The 17,417-nt window shown below is 53.6% G+C and overlaps 1 protein-coding gene across 1 annotated transcript in view; it reads right to left on the reverse strand.

Annotated features, from left to right (window-relative positions):
- The window catches only part of GLIS1 (GLIS family zinc finger 1), a 227,446-nt gene that overhangs the window by 76,803 nt on the left and 133,226 nt on the right, over positions 1-17,417 (reverse strand). Inside the window, exons 4-5 of the mRNA XM_036867614.1 lie at positions 11,823-12,000; positions 6,640-7,522 (exon numbers count right to left, since the gene is read on the reverse strand). Coding sequence (XP_036723509.1) covers positions 6,640-7,522; positions 11,823-12,000 — 1,061 coding nt within the window. The remainder of the gene's footprint in view (positions 1-6,639; positions 7,523-11,822; positions 12,001-17,417) is intronic.

Consider the following 17,417-nt stretch of genomic DNA (forward strand, 5'->3'; position numbering starts at 1 on the left):
GACCCTCCCTCTTCTCCTTTCCTAATGCAAACTGCCCAGAGCAGTCAGACCATTTGTTGTACACTCACTGTGTGCCAGGCAGTACGCAACAGCTCATGTATAGTACCTCATCGAAGCCTCACAACAGTTCTACTCCCTCCACTTTACAGGTAAGAAAACAGAGGCTTACAGAAATCAAGTTACTTGCACACAATCATAGGCTGCTAGGTAGCAAAGCCAGGTTTCAAATGAAGGCTTTCTTGCAGGAAAACTTCAAGCACCAGATTAGGGATGGATGTGACCATCTTTAAGGTCCCTCCATTCTTGTGACTTTATGGGAAATTGCTCTGGAGGGCAGTGTCTGGGCAACCTCACACGGTGTCGGAGCAGAGAGGGCAGATGGCCGCTAGGGCAGAGGCTCTGTACTAGGGAGCAGACTCAACTCCTCTGCCTCCAAGGCTAGGCCAGGTGCCAAAGAGCATGTGGTCCCCAAGACACTCAGCCATACCAGGAGCACTGTTATAAATGGGGCAACATGTGCTGGGAGGGCAGGACACACGGAGAAAAGGGGTGCCGAGGAGGGGACACTGGACTGGGTTGTGCAGGATGGTTAGGAGTCTGCTGGGTTGGGAAAGGCATTCCAGGCAGAAGTATCAGCAAAAGCCAAGGCCCAGAGGAGGGACTTCAGTAAGGGTTGTTAACGAGGGCGTATCTGGATGCAAACTAGATGACTGCCTTTGCTCAAAAAGGTTTTCCTACCCAGACCCTCCCGCCCCCCACCCCCAGAACGAGGTGCGGCTCAGGCCCGTTTCCAAAGTGGGTGGGCTTGACCTGGTTGGAACAGCTTGGCCTCTATGGGCTCATGTACAGCAGGCTCCTCCAGGGCAAGGGGTTTAAAACCATATTCAATTTTGCAGCCTTTTAATCTTACCAGAAACCTCAGCCTCCAGAAAGGGAGACTGTTTTCAGGTGACTTATTTATTTTTAAAAAGGTAAAATGTCTTATTCTTCATCCCATGAGTGCTCTCTCCTCCCATATAGGACAAAAGACCCATCATGTCAGCAGGGCAGGGACCTGCAGGCTCTCAAGATGATGGGGCGCTGGCTTGGGAAAAGTAGTTAAATGCAGACGTCTATCTGCTTCCCTGCTCCATCAGGGCTCCACAGGGCCAGGCTGGCTTTGATTCCCTTCTGTGACCCCACGGCCCACCAGGGCCTGGCACACAGGAGGCGCTCGGTGTCAGCTTGCCAAATAAGTTTCAGATCTGGATATTCTCTCGATATTTGCAAGCAGACTGATGATTCTCTGCCTGGGAGGTGGCTTGGGGTCATGGCTAGCACACAGTCTTTGGAGTCAGGCTGAGACCTGGGTTCAAATTTGACCCCATGATGCACTTGGGGCCTGAACTTGGGCATGAACTGGACTATCCTTTCCCCATCTGTAAAATGGGGATAATTTCAGTCTCCAGCAATGTTCTGAGTGCTGAGATCACACATGTGTGGAAGCCCTCAATACTGAAAAACACCCAATGAGTATTTCAATAATGTTCCTGTCCCCCCTTGACTGACTCAAACAAGCTTAAGCAGCCAGGCTCAAATCCTCAGCTCCTGGCTTCCCTCCCTCCCTCCATCATCCAGCAATGAGATGGCAAGATTCAAGGGCAGAATCCTTCCCACGGCGCTAGAAGTCTCACATCACATCATCTTCGTCTCTGGACCCATGACTCCTGGCGCACAGGAGAGGTTGCTGCCCCTCCAGTGAGGCAAGTGTCTCAAGGGGAGGATTCTTCCCTCAGTTGAGGGTCACTTTCCCACAGTCTAACTTCCCCAACGTTTGGTTACCGGCCCCTTCAGGAAACCCCCTGCCCACTGAAGCTGCCCCATTTGCTGTGCCATCCTGGACCCCCATCCTCTCAGGGCCTGTCTTCCCCATGCCCTGTCCCTACGTGATGAGGATGGACTGGTAAAGCTCAGACACCTCGAACTCCCGGATAATTCCCTGGGATGAGCCTGAGATGTTGAGATGAGTCAGGGGTGTCAGCTGCCCTGGGAATGTGCCCAACCCCCTAGGCTCCTCTCAGGACACGGGGGCCGGAAGGAGCAGATGCCCTGGGACCCCACACACCGTGATGTGAGACGCACAGAGGACTCTACTCTGCTGAATAGAGAAGCTGGGCAAAGGCAGGTGGTAGAGGGCAGTGTGGCCTGTGGAATGGTCTAGGCAGCTGTGCCCGGTGATACAGAGCAGGCCATTGCGTCTCTGAATGTCAGTTTCTTCTTCTGTAAAATGGGCATGGTAATCCCTGGCTGGAGAGAGACTGTCTCAGAATATATTAGGTCTCTTCTCCCTCAGGACTTCCCATAAGATGCCATCCCGGACCCCCTGTCAAGCCTCTCTCTGAGGTATATCCCTGGTCCCAGGTCCAGTGGCACCTAGGACAGACTGGGCGGGGTAAGGGATGGGGACCAATGGTCAGTGCGGCCGCAACTGCCAGAGGAACCCGGGCAGGATGTTAAGTCCAGACTCAAGGCTCCAGCTGTGCATCAGAACTTGGAGGGCAGGGACTAGAGCCTCCTCCCTGTGCCTCTGCCCTGGCTCCCCCTTCTTACCCCGAACAGCCACTGTCTGGCACCGAGCAGGGGCTCTGCATCGCTGGCAGACACCTGACCACAAGGCCACCAGCACATGCGATAGCCCTGCCCACCTCACCAACAGCAGAGGCTGCAGCAGTTAGCTGACCTCAAGTCCAGGTTCCACTCCTGACTGGCTCTTTTGAGCCTCAGGTTCCTCATTTGTAAAATAGCTGTCAAAGATCCTGTCCTAACTCCTAGGGCTAATGTATGAATCTCCTAAGACCATCAGTGTGAAGAGTGTGATTGGGGAAGATGAGAATTAACTAAGCAGTTCCCTATGTCATCTCTTTTAATCCTAATAACGACAGTCCTAAAAGGTAGGTACTATTATCACCCCGTTTTACAGTTGAGTATGCTATGGTTCAGAAAGGTTAAGTCACTTGCCTGAGGTCACACAGCTGGTAAGTGGCAGGGCCTGAGGTCGGTGTGACTCCAGACTTGGGCTTTCACCTGCCTTTTACACCTTCATGCTGCGCTCAGAGCTTTGGTCAAGCTCTTCACAAAAGTCAGGGGTTGTTGTCATGATTATTTCATAAAACCCAAGGTTATGAGAAGTTTTCCTCTTTCTCCTCTGCCTATCTTTTTCTCGATGTGGAGAAATGCAAACTCAGGGTCTGCTAATTTCTGCAGTCTCAGACAATCAGAATTCCAACCGTCTGAGAGAGCCAACCTAAGAAAGCAAGAAAGTAATCTTTTCAAAGTTAACGTCTTCGAGGCGTCGCGTCAGTATTTGGGTTGGACGTAACCTTGCTATCGTAACACAGATGAAACCCCAAATATAATAAGGCTAAGACAACTCCGACAACGTAAGAAACATAACAGGATATTGCAAAGAGATTAAGGAGCTTCCGCTGGACAGCGTGGAAGGGCCGTGGAAAGGGCAGGGTGGGGGGCGGGCAGTGCACCCTGGGGGCCAGTGAGGCGAGTCCTGAGTCCCTGGCTGAGCCTGAGGATGAACGGCCTGGGCAGAGGGGAGCTGGGCTCCTCCAGGCACCTCTAGGCCCGCCCGGTGCGGGAGCAGAGGTTCCGCAGGCTAAATGTGAACCAGCTGCAAGGATGGGAGTGTTACAGTTGGACGGGGCGGGGAAGGCTTACCTCATGAAAGAACTGTGGAAACGGCTGCTGGAAAGATAATAAAAGGATTAACTGCTATTTTAGTGGGCCATTTACTCTGCAATCAAAGTGTCTCATCTATTTCCTGTTCTCCAGAGGCTCCGGGTCCAAAATTCCTTTGTCTATTACAGCACATGGTAGCAGAGGCCTGTCATGAGAAATTAATAATTTTACAGGGAAGGGAGATTGTATTTATCTGGGGTGCGGGTTAGGGCCCGCCCCTTCCCCTGGGTTACCTACTGCACCAGCCTCGCAGGAAGCGGGAGCACTCCCACTGCGGGCAGGGCGGAGCTCAGAGATCTCTGCTACTATCTCCAGAGGATGGCACCCAGCAGGGCTGGTACCTGGACCCCAGAGAATAATCAGTTTAACAGGAGAAGATATACACAAACAAGAGCAGCACGGCTTAGAAAGATGTGAGTTCAACTTCCAGTCCAATGGTTACTAGCCGTGTAACCCTGGGCAAGTTACTTTTATCGTTGTTATCAATACTATTATTACTATCATGATTATTAGCCTCTATTATTATTGTTACTATGGTTTGTCTCTAACTAGCTGTGTGGCCTGGGGTAAATTATGCAATCTCTCTGAGCCTCAGTTCCCTCATCTGTAAAATGGGGATTAATAGTATCTGCCCCATAGGGTTGTTGTGAGGACCACATGGAGTATGAGGACCGTGGGCTTAGAATAGCCCCCGCACACAGTCAGCACTCAGGAGCTGCTTGCTGGTGTTATTACCATAATCCTAAACCCCCTAAGAGGCAAGATGAAGTGTTCTCACAGCAGTAGGTGGAAGGCCAGCTGGACCCTACTGAACCTTTGTTTCTTCATCTATAAAAACCCTTGGTTTTACAGGACTCTTGTAAAGATTAAACGCAACCATAGGTAAGTATAGACATGGCTTGAACATCATCTCCTGCATGAAGCCCTTCTAGATCTCTCCTCCCTGGGCCGATGCAAACTCCATCCCAGACCCTGCCACTCATCTCCACACCCATCTCCCACGCATCTCTGACTGTGAGTGCCCTCAGGCAAAGATCTTGGCAGGTCCAGGTCTGTCTCCAGAGCCAGGTGTAAGCCAGTGTTCTGTGGAATCTGCTGAACCAAAAGAGATTCTGGCAGGCTGGCCCCAGAGAAGAAACCTACAGAGAGATCCTGAGACTGCTCTGAGTGATTTGAGCCTCTGTGACCCACTCACTGGGCATCAATTTCCCAACCTGGAAAATGGACAGGGAAGGCCTAGATCATCTCCAAGGTCCCTCATGTCTAACACAGAAACTCACGGATGCTGTGATTCTACACGGGAGCCGGAGTGCGAGAAGGCCACTGACCACGCCACACGAGGGTTCAGGCCAGGCAGCCTCTTCGAGGACCCTGCGTACACCACTGGGATCACCCCAGGAGAGAAGACACGAAGGAGAACTGTAGCCCGGCAGCTGTCAACTGCAGGATCTCAGAGAGAGACAGGACTGTCTGCAGTCCAGGAGCCTTACCCTGCGATGTCCGCTGGGCATCTCTTTCCAGGCAGGGGCGTGCCCTCTCACAAGGCATGTGCCACAACACCCCAAAGGAACAGGGGCGTCGCCAGGAACCGGCCCAGCCACCAGTTCTCCCTCCAGCACACTCTCGGCCCAAAGACACACGATACAGTCAGCTTCTCAGCCTGCTCACTCCAGCCTCTCCCCCCGACCCCAGCACGCCAACCCTGACCCTCACTTGTCTGCAAAGTGAATTCCTTCTCCTACTCAAGACCCAGCCTCCTCAAAGCTGAATAAGTTGGTCCAGTGGGTACCCAGCTCACAGCTCCACAAGCAGATGCGCCCCAAGGGCGAACAGCTAGTCCCAGGAGGATGGAGTTTATGCTGCTGGTTGCCCCTCCCTGGTCCTGCAAATGCTGCCCTGCACTTTGAGCAGGGACAGAGGTGCACCTCTCCCCGAGCTGCACCCCTTCCCAGACTGAGTTCTCCATGAGGCAGGGCCCAGTGACAACACACAAGTGTTGGAAGAACTCAACTTTGGCTACAACACTGGCCCTGAAGACCAGACACACTGCTTCCTTCCTCTGCCTTACCCAAGCCCCAGCAGCTGGGAAGACAGAGCTGGGCCTTGGTGGCTCCATCAGCCCTTCCAATCCCAGGCAGGCGCCTGTCCTGGTGGGCTGGCTGGGCCTTGTGGGTAGGCACAGTGGCTTGGCTAAAGATATCAGGGACTAAGACTACATTTCTAACCTCTGATACGGATTTCCACCGCAGTGAGAGCAGAACATGCAAATGACCACTTAGAAGGGCTGGAGGCCTGGGTGCCTATATTTTGTGTGTGTGCGTGTGTGTGTGTGTGTGTGTGTGTGTCTCCCTGGAAAGCTTAGTTTCAACCTCAGCCAGAACACTGCAGGTGCTATCCAGGGCCTTATCTGCTAACCCTCGGCCTTACCCCAAAGCCTGCCCTGGGTGCCCACAGCTCTGAAGCCGGACTCCTGTGAGGACCCGGTGCTCTCTGGAGGAAATCAAGCCTGTGGCTGCTCCAGGAGGCCACAGAGCCTCCCTGGGAAGGGCTCCGGGTGAAGAGCCAGTGCTGGGGGAGAGCGTACTCTCCATGACTCACCTGGCCATCGGCAGGTGTGACACTGAGCATTTGTACGTAAGAGAGAAGGCTGGCCGAGCCGCTTTGACCTCAGAGCACGTGTGTCACCACCTGAACGAGTGTGTGTGACACCAGGCCGTGGAGGGTGGAGGATGGGGTACCTGGCCCTCCACCAAGGTTCCCAGTGACAGGGCACTGACCACTGTGACCAGTGGCCACAGCCCAGCCAGCCCCCAGGGTGAGGAGCCTAGGCAGGGCTCTCCCAGGGCAGTGAGGTGGGTGCTGCCCTGCTGGGGGCGGCGGGGGCACAGCCCGGCGGCCGTGGGAACTCACCATGCACTTGTTGGGCTTCTCGCCCGAGTGCACCCTCATGTGGATGAGCAGCTTGTAGCGGGCATTGAAGGGCTTGTAGCGGCGCACGCACCCCGCCCAGAAGCAGGTGAAGTCCTCGCCCTTGCGCTGGTCAATGTGGCTCTTCTCAATGTGCCGCACCAGCTCCTCCTGCTGCTCGTAGGCTGCACAGCAGTCCACCCAACGGCACGCCTGCCGCCCAGCCACGCCCCTGCCCGCCAGGCCCAGCCCCAGGCCTCCAAGGCCCGGGCCAGGCGGCAGCTGAGACAGTGGGTAGGGGGGCGGCAGGCCCTGCTGGTGAGGCCCGAAGAGCTCTGAGAACTCGTCCGCAGGCTCCTGCTTCAGGAAGCCGGCCTTCCGGCAGGCTTCCAGTTGCAAACTGCCCTCGTGGCTCTCGGTGGACGCAGGGCTGGGCCGGGCCCTCTTGGGAGGGCCCCCCGGGTCTCCCGGCAGAGGGGGGCTCCGGAGTCCATTTACGCAGGTGACCAGAGCTGTCTGGGAGGAGCGGATGATGGAGGTGATGTCGGAGGAGGCGCAGGGTGAGGCGGAGGCTGAGGAGGCGGGGGGCAGGCCCAAGAGGCAGCAGCGCTTCAGGCCACCCTCGGGCGGGTGGGCCTCAGGTGGGGGGCCCAGGCCAGAGCTGGGTTCACTGCCCAGAAGGTAGCAGGAAGGTGCGGGGTTGGCGAGGCCTCGGCCCGAGAGGTCCAGGTCTGTGTGCAGGCCCGTGGCTGGCGGGGCCCGGCAGTGAGCAGACAGGGGTGCGCGAGCTTCCGTCATGGCCCGGTAGTCAGGCAGGGACTCCTGCTTGATGTGCTGTGTGGCCGGGAGGCCTCCGTTCACATAGGTGGCCTGGGGCCTGGGCGACCTGGAAGACAGTGCACAGGGGTCATGAGAGGGTGGGCACTCCACAGTGGGGAGGTCCGGGCAGGGGACCGTGGCGAGCCTGACAACCGAGGGGCGGAGAAGCCCAGAGCAAGAGAGGGAGGCTGAGGGCTGGCAGCAGACAGACCAGGACTGGTTGCCCGGTCAGCAGGGAAGAATGTGGAGGGAGAAGGGGAGAGGGAGGAAGAGGAGGGGCTGGGGAGAGGTTCAAGGAGGCAGGAGGTCTGAAAGCATGAACGTGCCGAGGATGCCCGAAAGCAGCGCGTTTCATCCTTTTATTAACTCCAGACCACCCTCTCCAGCCCAAGTGCTATCTGTCCTGCCACTGAGGCCTCCCTGGGTCTGCCCTGTCCCCCTCCCTGTGACCTTCTAGTGACTTCTGGAGGAAGAAGGCTGAGGATGGCTCTTTGAGGGACACCAGGTCCAGTTTGTTTTAAATTCTGCTTACTTGTCCCTTAAATCTCTCTTGATTCTTGTAATCTTTCTTAATTTCTCAAAATGTGATGTTTTGCCCCAAGTAATCTGTTCTTTCCACTGTGAACATCAGCGGGTGGGGTTTGAATCACAGTCACAGTGAGGGGTCATCCTAGGAAAAACTGAGGAAAAGTTTCTTGGGGGGAATGTCCAGAATTTCAAGGTCATGAATGTACAAAATGAAGCTGTAGGCAGGCAGGCCAGGTGTGGCAGCAAGAGACCTGGGTTAACATCTCTTAACCCTCAGGTCTCAGCCACTCGCAGCTCAGCGAACCTTACTTAGCAAGGTGCTCTGAGCCTCTCTCCCTGTAGCCCAGCGTCGAATGGTTCTCCTGAGGGTGAGGATGGTGATGGGCAGGGCCCAGCTGGCCAAGATGCTATCTATCATCATCACACATGCGGTACATGCATTCCTGGAGGGGGCCTCTCCCAAATGTGGGACAAGTAAGTGCAGGAAGAGATATCAGGGCCTGCCGGTCATCAGAGGGCTCTGAGAAGGAGAGAGACCAGCAAGGTGACACTGGGCTCAGGGTCCGAGAAGCCCCAGGAGCTGGCTGGGCAGAGCAGGAGGCCTGCTTGTGTGCCCAAAGTCTGACTAGGATACCCCATGCACCCTCACACCTGTCCCCAACCGAGCCTCAGTCTTCTCACCTGTGAAATAAGGACTAACCCTCCCAACCTCAGAGGGAGGCTGCCAGGATCAAGGGAGGAAACAGATGCTGTGACAGCCCTCTGGGAAGAGGACAGCAGGGTGAATGGTGCAATCAGCACTGCCATCATTAACACTGCCGTCCTGGGGCTCTTTGCAGACGGGGGTTGTGGCGCCATCACCTGTCCCTCTGCTTCCCAGCGTGGCCCTGTAGCCCCAGCCCCTCCCTCTCGGGCTCCCTGCAGCTGTGGCATCCTCCGCTCCAGCCCTGAGGTGGAAGGGAGGGGACAGGACAGGGGAGAAGGAAAGTCAGAGCCGGGAGCCGTCCGAGAGCACCGGCTCCAACCCCATCGCTACCAAGAGGGCACAGGGCTCACTGCAGTCACAAGCAGCAAACCAGCAGCAGGGCTGGGACCAGAACCCAGGCTCCCCTTCTCCCTCCGGGGTGTAGAGCTCTCCTGCCTAGACCTAACCTAACTGAAGTGCTCCCTGGATAGGAGGTTGGGGGAGGGGCTCTTCTTCTGTTTGGTTCTCAACTACACTTGAACAATTCTCTGCCTCACTCACCAGAGACCTCTCTTCCCTCCCAGGAACTCTGCTGTCCAGAGCACGGTCACCAGGTGGAATCAGAAGGAGCAAACACATACCCCTCCATCTCCAGGGCTGGGGATCCTGGGCCCACCATTGCCAGCAGAAAGCTCCGAGTGGCTTAAAGATCGGATTCGAAGTTGTGACTTTGTGGAGCTTTAAAAAAAATAAGTGCACAGCTGTTCCTTGCGTGGTCATGATCCTGGGCCTGGCAGAGGTGGGCACGGGTGGGGAAGGGCAGCCAGGTAAGCATCTGTTTGAAGCAACTGCTTTAACAACAGTGCCAGCTTAAAGCAACCAACACCAGAAGAGAACAGCTGTGGTGTTCTGTGACTGAAGTTAGCCGAATAATCAACAGCAAAACCTCGAATGGCATCAGGCAGGGAGGGGGCAGCTCAGGCCTTAGGGTTTCCTGGCTCCGAATGCCAGCTAAGGCAGCCCCTCCCCTTGCCCTCAGTGTCCCTGTGAGGCTGGGCAGTGGTTCTGGCCCTGCTCTGCCGCTGAGCCCTGTACACCCCAGGCAAATCCCATCACATCTCTAGAAATTGTGAGTGTGGTCCCTAGAAAAAGTGGACAACTCCAGGTGCTTTCCCAGGGGCCGTCTCATGAATCCTAACAGTGTAAGGGTGCACGGTATCTACTGAAGTCATGGCCAAGTTCTTCAAGGGAGAGACTACTATCTGTTTGACACTTTTGAAAACTGAAGCAACTTGCCCAAGCCCTCAGAGGCAGGCAGTGATAGAGCAGGAATGTGAACCTGGATCTGTTTGAATCAGAGGGAGCCGCACGAACGGAGAGACCCCAAACACAAGGCAATCTGGTGGGAGGGAGAAGGCACAGGATCCAACTGGGTATGGGATAGGGGCTGGGGCCCTCTTTTTCTTTAGGAAAATGAGGGAGTTTGGGAGAGCCAGATCAGCAGCAGAGGTGGCAGCAACTCAGACTGAGGCTGGCATAGGGTTCTGGGTACAGACTCTCCTGTGCCCTGTCAAATGACATTCAAAAGACAAATGATGTTTCTGATCATCTCTACCAAAAGAGAAAAGAAAACAAAATCCACTTCCTTAGCTTTCACTAGGTTAGTGTAGCTTCTGCCATGAGATAGAAAGAATTTCACTGGAGAAACTGGATGCTGCCAGGGGGGCCTCAGTGAATAATCAAGCAGATAAATGCATTTGACTGTCACCAAACAATGCACAGCTCCAAGTCTAAAAGATGCTTGCTTAACTCCTCATCATGTACTTAATTGTGTCCCCCTAAAATTCACAGGTTGAAGTCCTAAACCCCATTGTGACTGGATTTGGAGGTAGGGCCTTCAGGGAGGTAATTAAGGTTAAATGAGGTCATAGGGTGGGGCCCTGATCCAACCAGACTGGAGTCCTTGTAAGAAGAAAAGACACCAGGGGTGTGCACACCGAGAAAAGACCATGTGAGGACACAGCGAGTGAGAAGGTGGCCATCTGCAAGCCAAGGAGAGAGCTCTCAGGAGAAACCAAACCTGCAGACACCTTGATCTTGGACTTCCAACTTCCCTGTGAGGAAATAAATGTCTGTTGTTTAAGCCACCCAACCTGAGGTGTTTTGTTATGGCAGCCCAAGCAGACTAACACACTCCTGTAAATCAGAAGTCTCACTAATACCAAAGAAAGCCACAGGGAATCTACATTCTCAAAGAAAAATGGTTCCATGTGGGAAGAATAAGCATCCTGCTAATTAGTAATATCTCCCACCATGGAGCTCCCACTGGAAAGTAAACTCTGTCGGGGAGATCTCTGCTTCCTTCACCAAGGCACCCACCCCTGATAAATGACTGGTGAAGGAACCAATTGCAAGCAACCAGTTGCAGGCAACTGGGCCAGTTTTTAGACTCTGTGATCTGTGAGACAGGCCCCAGGCCAGCAGCCCCAGGCACTGGCTCAGGGCCCTAGGGCTGAGCAGGTGGGTGCAGAGGCCTGTCTGTCTGCCTGTCAGCAAACCAGAGGGCACAGAGGCATGGCTTGGATCCTGGGAGAAGCCGCAGGAGGCAGAGTTCAGCCCCATATGCAATCTGGCAGAACATCTGTCCAGAGGTGAACATCACTGGTAATGTGCCAGCACTGAATGATGGTTACCTGGCAGAGTTCTATGGGGTGATGGCTTCCTGGGGCAGGAGACGCCTGGGTGGAGGAACCCCTCTCGGCTCTCGGAGCAGTCCAGGGTTCATCACTACAGCATGCGTGAGCCCTGAGCTGGGTCTTCCCTCCCCATCCTCTCCCCCCATCCTCTGAATCTTTTTCTTCTTCTGAAATGATTGATTCTCTGTAAAGTCAGCTCAGCTTCTGCAACAGGGAAACACACCTCAATAAAGCCACTCCTGTCTCTCATGGGGCCTTGCAATGCTGAGGTCCAGAGCCTAGACCAGGCGGCCATCCATGTGCTACTGGGCTCCGGCTGGTCTCTGGCCCTCCTGTGCCTCAGTTTCCCTGTGTGTCCCACGAGCCAGGCAGACCAGGTGAGGTCTGGAGGCCCTAGGTCTGTGGCTTCCAGCTACCGTCCACAGAAGGCAGCTGATGCATGGGGTCGGAGCACATACCTGCTGGGGTGGGGGAAATGCAGCAGCCTCTCGCAGGCTGAGGGGTGGCCCCGGGGTGGTGGGCTTCCTGCAGGGAGAAACAGGCCCTGGCGGCAGGGGGGGCCAGGGCCTTCAGCAAGGTCCAGGTCCAGTAGACTCTTCTCCGAGCCCGGAGTGCAGTGGCCGTAGCTCCCGTTCACTATGCAGAGAGACAGGAAAAGGAGACAAAGTGAGTGGGGATGGCCTGCAGAGGGCAGTCACTGGGGTACCGGGTGGGACAGAGCGCCCTTGAGACACACTAACTGAACCCTTGCTGCATTCCAGGCACTGGGGACACCTATTAATTCCCATAATCACCAGCAGGATCAATAATAAAATCCCCAGTTCTCAGACGCAGATGCTGAGCTCCAGTGGGTAATTGATCTTTACACAAACACAGAGCACTTACAACGTACCAGACACTACCGTGGGTGCAGCAAACATGGTGAGCTAGACACACACGCCTGCCTCTTGGAGCTTACGATCTATGATCCTGGCGCTCATTTGACAAGATGCAAGGCCATGGCTGGGGCTGGCTGCCCAGCAGGCCGGGTGAGCATCACTAACATCTGTAGGTCAAGGATGAGGTGCTCACTAAACAGCATGTGTTCTTCTTATCACCGGAGCTGAATCCACATTGTTTTCCAAATTGCATTACCCCATAGAAGCACGGTATACAGTTATTCACGCCTCTGTATCCTCCACGGTTCTTTGATAGCCTAACTATCATATGCCCTGCCGTGCCCCACCCCTGGGATTTTTAGGAAGACAAACTGAGGCAGATGTGCCTCAATTAGTCTTGAAATCTATAGAAAGCCCTTGAAAGCCCTTAAAAACTATATAAAGTATAACAAAAATGTTAGCCATGATTGTTATAAGCCACTTGCCCTCTCTGGGCCTCAGTTTTCTCACCTATAGTGTGAGGAGGGTTAATCTGAAGACTATCTTCTTGGGCTTTCTGCCCAGTCACTTGGCAGGGTTACGCTAAGGAGGAAAGGGCTTTGGGGCCTGATGTGCCCAATGTGAGCCCCTACTGCCCCCAAACAAGCCTGTGACTCGGACAGGTCCCTTCCGGAGGCTGAGTCCCCCTGTGTCAAATGGGGACAGCCACACCAGTTCTCCAGAGATGCTGTGAGGTGTGGAGAGCTGAGGTGCAGAGCCCCTAGCCAAGCGCAGGTGCCTAGTAGGTGGTGCATCTGGAGTGGAAAGCGGTCGTATTGTCAAAGAGCACTTTGAAAAGTATAAGGTGTCTGACAGATGCAATAAAACATTATTAACAGGCCCAAGGATTGTCCAGGGACTGTCAACACTGAGCGAGATAAACCATTAAGATGAGAAAAGAGCTGACACCAGCACACGATCAGCCCTGAAGCTAAGCAGGATGTGCAGGCCCTGACTCCACTGCCTCACTGGGGCCTCCTGAGGCCCTCGTAGGGAGAGATCAGTATTATGCCCATTGTACAGAGGAGAGAGCAGAGGTTCAGGAAGGCTAAACCACTCACCCAAGATCACACAGCTAGTAAGAGTCTGGGCTGGATCTCTGGCTCAGGTCCATCAGACCCAAACCCATGTCTTAATCACTATGTAATAAAAAGTGGCCTCTTAGGAAGACAGAAGTCCAACCTCATCCTCAAGGATCCAGCTCCCCCAACCCTAATTCTAGCTTTATCCCACCCCCAGGCAGCCCCTTCACAGAAGGCCAGACCCTCAGTGCTTACTCGCCACGTGCCCAAAGCTCCGAACAGGCACTAGGCATTCACCTGCCCAGCACTTTACAGTTTGCAGATGAGAATGCCATGCTCTCAAGGTCCCAGGGCAGGTGACAAGTCTCCAGACAAGTATTTCCTCAGAAGTGGACCTCTGGTCACCTTCCCAGGCCAAGCACTGGGCCAATGTCCTGCTGTGAGGAACGCTCACTCCTGCTGGCTTTGGCTGCTGCTTGGCCAGCCCCTCACAAGCTTATTTTTTAATAACTTGGTTGTTTTTTAATTAAAAAGAAATCCCTGGTAACAAATGTGAATGGCCTGAGTTAATGAGAGCCGGCTGCCGCTCATTTAAGTCCTCCTCTGCAAGGCGGTCTCTGCCTTTTCCAAATTGTTTCTGCTTGTGATTTTATTGCCCCATTGAGGCAAACCCTGGGACTGGGCCTGAGAAAACTGTGGATGATTTTATGACCATTAATAGCATTTGGCGCAAAGAGAGCTTCATCACCACACGGGGCTGTTCTGCCAGGGTCTTTCTTCCAGCGTCTCTGGGTCAGGGACGTGGTTCCAAGCTTCTTTCAAGGACCCACGAGGCCCGTTGGGGACCTCTGGTTTACCTACCCCTCCTTCCCACAGGAGGATGTATGGAGAGATGGAAGGCGGGGCCCTAGAAAGGCGCCAGGGAGCCCAGCATGTATCAAGCCCTATTCATCAGCCCTTCCTATTTGATCAACAGGAACATTTGATTCTTTTAAGTGTCCATCCCTGTGAGGTGGGCTCATTACAGCCACTTTCCAGATGAGAAATGTTGAAGTTTGGAGAGATTAGGTGCCTTCCACCAGGCTCTGGGGTCTGTAAGACGCAGGGCCACAATTCAAACCCATATCTCTCACACACTTCAAAGCTCAAGTCCTGTCCTGCTGCCTCTCAGCCAACTGATGAACGACTGGGGACCCCCAAATAAGCATCCCCACCTTTGACTCCAATAAGATCATGTTGGGGAGCCTTTGGGGAAGTCAAAGTGCAACCGTTACAATGACTGCTAAACTTCAATCTTTGCAACAACTCTGCCAGGCGGTAAGACCACTCCATCTCAGATGAGCATACAAAGGCTCAGAGAAATTTAGTGGGTTACCCAAGGTCACACAGGGAGTAAGGGGCTCAGTTGGGATGCAAACCCATCACCTCTGGGGGAAGAAACAGTCATTACCAGACAAACAATTGGGGACTATTGGCTTCTTTTCCACTGGATACAGTAAGAAGTTTTCCTACAATAAATAAACACACAGCTTTGGGAGGGAGGGAGGAAGGAGCCCCTCAGGTCACAGTTTGGCACTGCTCGGGGATCCAAGCCCATTCAAGCCCTTGTCTTATGTGACTCTCAGAGCACCCTGATGAAAGCATTGCCCTCCCCGCCTCACAGAGGGAAGGACATGAGCACCAGAGCTGGCAAGTGGCTACCCAAGGTCACATGGCAATTGCTGGCATAGCTGAGTCCAAACCCAGGTCTCCCCAAACCCATGCTGGACCCTGCTCCAGGCCACCTGCTTTCTCAAAGCCTGGAAATTAAACCAGAGGCTTTGTCCCAGCGGTGCTGTCACCACTGGAAAGATGTGGCTACAGTCACTCTTCAACCCTGGGCCCTCCCACTGCCTTCCTGCCTATTGACATCTTGCCTCTCTGTCCCCAAGGGCATCACAGGACCCACCGTGGCTTACTCTCTATCTCCAGGGAGCAGGGAGGGAGTCTTTCTCTGGGAAGGCAGGGGAATGAGAGGGGCATGTCAGCCCCGCTGCCCTAAGGCAGGCTGGGGGTGCCCTGAAAAGCGACTGGCACCCAGCAGCCATGCCTCCCTCTGTGCCACAGGGGGCCAAAAGCAGACCCTGGACCTGGCTCTCCCCACATACATCAAGCTTCTTTGGAGGCTTGGAGGGTGAGAAGGTCCTCTGTACATTTTTACAGATTGATGAGAAAACCTAGAATGTCAGGGCTGGGACTGAGTGACTATTTCATTAATAGATGAAGAAACTGAGGCTCAGAGAGGGAAAGACTCTGCTTTAATCACACAGCAAATCCATAGCAGAACCTGGACTGGCACCCCCAGGGCTAGGTAAGAGTTTGGTTTAGTTTCCTCTTCAAGCCTCAGTTTTCTCACTTGTAAAATGGTGCTAACACTTACCTCACAAGGTTGTGGTGACAATTAAGTGAAATTACAAACACAATGCATTTGGCATGGTGCCTATCTCACAGCAAGCACTCGAAAAGTTATGATGATCATAATGATAATTACTTCTTCTGTATATTCTTGAATTCAGGATGGGGCTGGGAGGCAGGGTCTTGTATGAGAAGTATTCTATCCCCAAGAAGGTCAGGTCTGGATGACCCTGAGGCCAGGCTCAGAAGGACAAGCCCCCAAGTCTCAGGGGTCACCAAATGCAGAACTGGGCAGCCTGAATGAGGTCACAGCCAGCAAATCCAAAGCAAATGGCTCCAGTTACACACCACAGAGCTTTGCAAATTACCGTAATGACTTGGCTATAAAGTGGTACCACATATAAGGTGACTCCCCACAGGAATTTTAATTTACACTGAAAACTGCCAAGTCTGCATGAGAGGGACAATGATGCATTCAGCATCTCGGGCCCAGATGCCGCCTCCTTGCTGTCCCAGAAGCAGCCATTGGCTGGGTCTAGGAAGGCCCACACAATGACTGTTCCTCATTCATGGACAAGCAGACTTTTAGAGCTCGCCAAGTGCCAGGCTGGTGACAGGGTACTGCACTTTACAGTCCACGAAACATTTCAGAGCCATCACCTATGAGCTTTGCTACAACCATCAGAAATTGGCCAGACAGGCTCAGAGGGGGCAAGCAATTTACCCAAGCTCACATGGCAAGTGTAGGGCTCAGAGAGCAAACTTTCTCTGTAACAGGCAAGATAGCACATATTTCAAGCTTTGCAGGCCATACATTCTCTGCCACAACTACTCAGCTCTGTTGTTGTACCATGAAAGGCAGCCACAGACAGCATGTAAACAGAAGATTGAGCTGTGTTCTAATAAAACTTTATTGAGAAAAAGAGCTCACTGGCTCTTGGGCTGTAACATGCTGACCCCAATCTAGTGCAGCAGTTAGAGGTGGGCTTTGCAGTTAGAAAGACTTTCCTGCATCTGTAAAACGAGGAGCATTTTACGGGTGTTGATGACATGAAAACCACTGTCGACTCTGAATGCAGGGCCAGCCCCTGGTGGCACCTGATAAATGGAGGTGCTATCAGCCTGGCTCAGGGGTCCCCACAGCCTGGGCTCACCTCCTATCTGGGCATTACCTCCCACTCCCACAGTGCTTTGCTGCTGCACTGTATACACCCCAGCCCTCCAGTCAGGGTGCCTGACACCTCCCAAATCTCTCTGGGCCCTCAGAGCTCAGCAGAAGTGCATCTCCTTCTGGAACGTTCCTTGGTCTCTCCCGCCCTCCCCCAAGCTTCCCCACCTCTGCACACAGCAGCCCCTGCAAATAGCTGCCTGTTAGGGTGCACCTAACCCAGCATCTGACATGTGGTTTCTTTCTTTCTTTCCTTCTTTCTTTCTTCCTTTCTTCCTTCCTTCCTTTCTTTTCTTTCTCTCTCCCTCCCTCCCCCTCCCTCCCTCTTTTTCTCTTTCTTTCTTTCTTTCTTTTCTTTCTTTCTTTCTTTCTTCCTTCCTTCCTTTCTTTTCTTTCTGTCTCTCCCTCCCTCCCCCCACTCCCCCCTCCCTCTTTCTTTCTTTCTTCCTTTCTTTTCTTTCTCTCTTTCTTTCTCTCTCTCTTTTCTTTCTTTCTTCCTTTCTTTTCTTTCTCTCTTTCTTTCTCTTCTCTCTTTCTTTCTTTCTTTCTTCT

The sequence above is a fragment of the Balaenoptera musculus genome, chromosome 1 (genome assembly GCF_009873245.2).
Source record: "Balaenoptera musculus isolate JJ_BM4_2016_0621 chromosome 1, mBalMus1.pri.v3, whole genome shotgun sequence".
In the NCBI taxonomy this organism is placed as follows: domain Eukaryota; kingdom Metazoa; phylum Chordata; class Mammalia; order Artiodactyla; family Balaenopteridae; genus Balaenoptera; species Balaenoptera musculus.